The sequence below is a fragment of the Bison bison genome, unplaced genomic scaffold (genome assembly GCF_000754665.1).
Source record: "Bison bison bison isolate TAMUID 2011002044 unplaced genomic scaffold, Bison_UMD1.0 scf7180017864243, whole genome shotgun sequence".
In the NCBI taxonomy this organism is placed as follows: Eukaryota; Metazoa; Chordata; class Mammalia; order Artiodactyla; family Bovidae; genus Bison; species Bison bison.
Genome location: NW_011494815.1, coordinates 1,355,045 through 1,361,080, shown reverse-complemented (window position 1 = coordinate 1,361,080; position 6,036 = coordinate 1,355,045). Strand labels below are relative to the sequence as shown.

Sequence of the window (6,036 nt, the reverse complement as noted above, 5' to 3'; positions counted from 1 at the left end):
GTGAGAGTTGGACTGTGAAGAAGGCTGAGTGCCAAAGAATTGATGCTTTTGAACTGTGGTGTTGGAGAAGACTCTTGAGAGTCCCTTGGACTGCAAGGAGATCCAACCAGTCCATTCTGAAGGAGATCAGCCCTGGGATTTCTTTGGAAGGAATGATGCTAAAGCTGAAACTCCAGTACTTTGGCCACCTCATGCGAAGAGTTGACTCATTGGAAAAGACTCTGATGCTGGGAAGGATTGGGGGCAGGAGGAGAAGGGGACGACAGAGGATGAGATGGCTGGATGGCATCACTGACTCGATGGACGTGAGTCTGAGTGAACTCCGGGAGTTGGTCATAGACAGGGAGGCCTGGCGTGCTGCGATTCATGGGGTCGCAAAGAGTCAGAGTGACTGATCTGATCTGATACCCATTTTATAAAGAAACCTAGACTTGAGGATTATCACCTTAGGACACCTTCTCAATAGCTGTGGAACCCTGAAATTCTGGCTTAAGAAATACAGAAAAGTAAAGGCTAATCTAGTATCATCAACTTAGCAGTCTGTTCCCAACTCTGCCTGTCAGTTTCTTGGGTGAGTGGTAGGTCACAAAGGTAAATCACAATTATGCTATGCCTGTCCCCCCACAAGCCCCCACCAAACCCCAACACACACAGATACACACATACATACACACAATCCCCGAGACACATCTAGGCTGTTATTTGTCTCAAAAGACATCAGTGGCTGGCCTAGTGATAGTGCTTCCTACAAAACAGTCAGCACTTGCTTGTGGTCCTGTTTCTGGATCACAAGACTGGTTCACCCTTACTGTGAGCTCCACCCAATCCCCATCCTCTGGGCAAGGACAGAGCGCTGGCTCCAGCAGCCACTTGGCTCAGAGTAAGCACGGTAAAATCCCTGCCTATCCCCACTCTCAAGGGCTCCTGTTTAATCAGAGGACGGCTGTCACTAGCTGAGCCCCCCACCCCTCAGCTAGCAGGAACGAGAGCACTAGTGTCTGGACGGTGGCACCCTCACTGGCTGTTGGGGATACAGCTGCAGGGGACTGAGGTTAGGAATGAAGGAGTAAGGAGCTCAAAGTGGCCTGAGATAAGGGGCTTCCGACAGTAGAGGTGGCATGAGGCACTTCCAAATGAACTCAGAGGAGGCCTTCAACGGTCCCTGTGTGACTTCAGGCAGGTCCTGTGCTCTGTGGGCCTGTATTACCACCCATGGAAGAGCACATTAGGTTGGGTGATTTCTGGGGTCTTGGTCAGCTCTGAGTGGACTTGATTCTGGGACCTGAAAATGCAAAGAAAGGAGGTCACACAACAGTGATGTTGGCCGAGGTGGAGGGAGAAGGGCTGATGATCAACAGGGATAGGGGATGAGCAGAAGGCAGGGCAAGGAGTGTACAAGTGCCTCATTTTCTTTAAGGAAGAAGACAGTGAAACTGGCATACTGGGCTGGTGAGAAGGTAGCAACGCATTTATTGATGAGGCATCCATAGTACAACTGAAAGAATTCTCGACCTGGTCCAGGGCTTCATAGCTGTAAGCCTCAGCTTTTCCACAGTGAGCATGGCTACAATAATTACCTGGAGTGATGCTGAAAAGAGCTCTGCCACAACCTAACCCCATCAACACAGTATTCTTAACACGAATACTCTATAATTAAGCATCTTAAATCTTATTTTTCCATGTTCTATAATTAGCTTCCAATTAAAATAAATAAACTTACAAAAAAAAAAAAAAAAAGAGCTCTGCCAACTCTAAAGCCTTCCCAAACAGGACTTCAGTATCATTAGTCATTAGATCCTTTCCAAACAGGAAGAACCACAATACTGCTCCCCCTTAGCTGACCGAGTGGATATCTTTTCTATGTACATGCCTCGACCCCCACCTCCAACTTGCGTGTGTGTGTGTGTGTGTGTGTGTGTGTGTGTGTGTACAGAATCTGAGCTAACTGGTGGAGACCCATGAAGGGCAACAGGGGTCAAGAGCTGCATCCACGTGCGTATGGGAATGAGCTGACATGGGATAACAGTCACCTCTTTGAAAGAGAGTGCATGAGAAAGAACCTTTTGTCTCCCATCTCCAGTTTACCTAGGTTTGGGGAGCAGGGGGCGGGCATGACAGTATTTTCTGGCATGGATTCTTTCAAACACCCAACTCTTAAAACCCTTTGAGTGACCTCTCTGGTGGTTCAGTGGTTGAGAATCTGCCTTGCAATGCACAGGATCTGGGTTCAATTCCTGGTTGGGGAACTAAGAGCCCACGTGCTATGGAGCAACTAAGTTCATGTTTTAACTATTGAAGCCAAAGCGCTCTGGAGTCCACAACTAGCTAGTCTGTGCCCTTGCAAGGAAATATCCCGCATCATGAAACTAAGACCCGACACAAGCAAATAAATAAAAAAATATTAAAAAACCAAAAAACCCAAAATCTTTTGAGTTACATCAGCTTGAATTTCACTTTGTCAAAGTAAATGACCCTGATAACTCCACTAGGACTTTGAATGACCCAGTGTTACGCAGTGAGGGCTACTGAGCAGGATTCCTCACGGGGTTGGCAACAGGGCAATGGGGAGCATGTGGGATGCCAGTACCTCTTTTAGGTTCAGAGCACTAATCTGAAGACAGAGTATCCTGTCTCCCAGCTTTGCTTTGAATCAAGGAATGCTGTACTTATTCTGAGTTTTATAAAGTATTAACAGTCATATGATATTTATGGCTGTCAAAGGAGAGCTGGCTGAGAAATTCTGGTATAGTGCCATCCGGGATGGATCAGGTAATTGGGGTCGAATCCCGGTCTACTCACGTTTCAGTTGTGCCTTTCAGCAAGTCTTTCATCTCTCTGAGCTTCCTTGTGTACAAAATGAGGGACAATCATATCCACCTTAGAAGACTGCTCTGAAAAGGGAAGATGAGTAACAAACAAAGCCTTTCTAAACCTGGGGACCTGAACAGCTGTGCCTGCAGCAGGGTAGAGGACTTCTGATTGAATCAACACACATGCGCTTGGGCAGGGTAGAGGTACACTGAAGAACGGTAAGGTGGTTGGACTTGGGAATCAGCAAGCCTTGAGACGCTGCTCATCTCTCCAGGCTGTGTGACACAAGCAACTGCTTGACCATACTAATCTCTAAAGGGAAGAGTACCGAAACCTCAAAGAACTGTCAGGATTAAATGAGCTGTCTGATGTGGGCCACAGTTAAGTGTTAGAATTACTAATGTTAACATCCTGGCAGTTTACTTCAGTTTTCCATGCTTCTGTGCTCCCTAACTTCAGCTTAGTTCTGGAAGCTGTGAATATTCCTCCTATGGGCAAAGCTCCATCCTAGGTCCAGGAGGCAGGAGTTAATATGCCAGAAGCTGGAAGCTCAGGCTGGGCTCTACATCCTTTCCAGATCTGTGATCTTACTGTCACCTGCTGCAGCTTAAGACAATGAAGGGAAGTTAAACTTAAGACCCACAACTCATGTAGTCCACTTTTGAAGGATCTGCATAAAAATGGTCAAAGAGGCAAAAGTTTTAGTGCTTGGAATGGGTAAGCATCAGTTATGGCTCAGAGCATGACAGGGTCTGTCTTTCCTAAGCCCAGTGTGCAGTCATCAGGTATTTCTGGAAAGGCTGCTGTTCCCTGAGAAACACACGCACCAAACCATAGAAGATGGAATGATCTACTTTACCAGATGGCAAGCTTTCACAACACTGAAGAGAACTCAACTTAACTTCTCATTCCATAAGACTCAATAAACCCGACACTCTCATTTTAGAGACCTTCTTGTTGGTACAGTGACTTCATTAAAACACTTCTGGCATACAGACAGACACGACAAATCACAACCTGAAACTCCATCCTCTAAAGAACCTCAAAGAACAATACAGCAGTGCAGCAGGAACCCATGCGAACTTCTCTAGTAATTTTGATATCCCCAAATTGCAAATATAGCTAGCATTTACACAGCCCATACTCTGTGCCAACTACTACTTTAAGTACTTTACATATATATAATAACTCATCACAACCCTATGAGGAAAGTTAGTTTCTCCACTTTACAGATGAAGAAGTTGAGCCAGAGATCAAGCAATTTGCCTAAAGTCACATTGGTTAATTAGGCTCTCAGGTCTTTGCTCTTAGAGTTGATTAATGTGGAACCTTTGGCCAGTGATCTTTATTATTTTTAAAAAATGAATTTTGCTTTAAAGATACACTGAAAACTGCTTTATGTTCATTTGTACTTAGGTGGTGGTGGTGGTATCTGGCTCTTGCAACCTCATGGACTGTAGCCCACAGGCTCCTCTGTCCATGGGATTTCCCGGGTTGCCATTTCCTTCTCCAGGGGAACTTCCCGCCCCAAAGATCAAACCTGCATCACCTGCACTGGCAGGCAGATTCTTTACGGAGCCATCAGGGAAGCCCCATATGTACTTAGACCAACAGGTAAATAACTAACTTTAAGACTGGTAAGTGCTATGAGAGGGTCAGAAAATGTGCAAGGGGAAAGCTGCTTCCAGTTTGGGAGTTGGGTGGAGGGTCAAGGAAAGCTTCCCAGCAGTGGCATCTGAGTTAGGCCTTAAAGGATAAAAAACACTAGTGTCTTACATTTAGTAGGTGCTTACTTAATAAAACACAAATATTAATGAAGTTAGCGACTCAGATGACACCAGGAAACAAAAGTCTGTTAGTTGTTCAGTTGTGCCCAACTCTTTGTGACCCCAAGGATTGCAGCCCCACCAGGCTCCTCAGTCCATGGGATTTTCTAGGCAAGGATACTTGAGTGGTTTGCCATTTCCTTCTCCAGGGGATCTTCCCAACCCAGGGATCAAACCCAGGTCTCCTGCACTGCCCTAAACAAAATGCATACCACATGCGTGACAACAGCCATTCATTCCAATATCCAGTTACTCTAGTTTTTTACTTAAGGCTTGGCTGTCTACATTCCTAATACCACACAACAGATCACGGAGGCTGAAATCTAGTATTTTTTCTCTTCCTATGATAAATATCTTTTATTAACATACCTGTGTGCAAAACACAAATCATCTTCTTAAAAAACAAAAAACACAGAGCATTCTTGCTATGGATCCAGGCAAAAGTATGACTAACAAAAATTTCCACACAAAGGTCACCAAACACTGAGGTGGACTGATTCTAGGAACTATAGTAACTGTCTTCTCATGAAGCCAAATTAATCAACTTTGATGATACATTTTAAGTATTAAAACCAAATAAGGCACAATATGACTCAAAGTTTATGAGTAACAATACTCTAGAGAACACAGAATTAAAATATTGTGCTGAACATGGAACTGTACCACATTTATATCTTAATCACCAATGGTAATACTCAGAATTATTATAGCATAAAAATATTGTTTTTCTGAAAAAGTAGTCTGGGAGGTAGAGGGTAGAGGAAAGTGACTCAGATTCAAGTATATTAAAAAAAATTTTCTTCTGTACTAGATACTAGGTTTTTTTCCTTTGGTTTCAAAACTGGGTGTATAATCTACAAATGTGATATTAATGAATACAGCATAAAGATTTAAAAAAAAAAAATACGATTATACCAGCAGTTTGGTGACATACTGGTAAAGCTGTTCGGTAAATGCTTCAGGGGAAAACTTCTCTTTCACCCGGTTTCTTCCAGCCAGTCCCATTGTGGCTTTTAAGGAAGGTTCATGGATAAACTTTTCTATTGCTTCTGAGAAGTGTTCTGGGTCAGGGTCACACAGAAATCCTGTGACACTGTGGACGACGGACTCCAAGGGCCCACCTGAATTAACAGCAATGACTGGGCACTGCATGTACATGGCCTCCAAGGGAACGATGCCAAAGTGCTCATTGCTTGGTGTGTAAAGTACACACGTGCAGCCTCGGAGGAGTGAGATTTTCTGTTTGTCTGAGCAAGACCGAAGGAAGGTCACATACTGACCTAGGTCAGACTGCTGGACCACTTGCTTCAGTTCCTGGTAGTGCTGTACGTTCTCCAGGACTCTCTCATCATAACCACCTGCAATGATCAGATGAACTTTGTCCCAATCTTGGGATGTC

At 44.4% G+C, this 6,036-nt stretch overlaps 1 protein-coding gene across 1 annotated transcript in view; it reads right to left on the bottom strand.

Moving 5' to 3' along the window:
- Window positions 1-343: 343 nt before the first annotated feature.
- The window catches only part of ALG2 (ALG2, alpha-1,3/1,6-mannosyltransferase), a 9,074-nt gene continuing 3,381 nt past the window's right edge, over window positions 344-6,036 (bottom strand). Inside the window, exons 3-4 of the mRNA XM_010847038.1 lie at window positions 5,553-6,033; window positions 344-1,282 (exon numbers count right to left, since the gene is read on the bottom strand). Coding sequence (XP_010845340.1) covers window positions 1,226-1,282; window positions 5,553-6,033 — 538 coding nt within the window. The 3' untranslated portion in view covers window positions 344-1,225. The remainder of the gene's footprint in view (window positions 1,283-5,552; window positions 6,034-6,036) is intronic.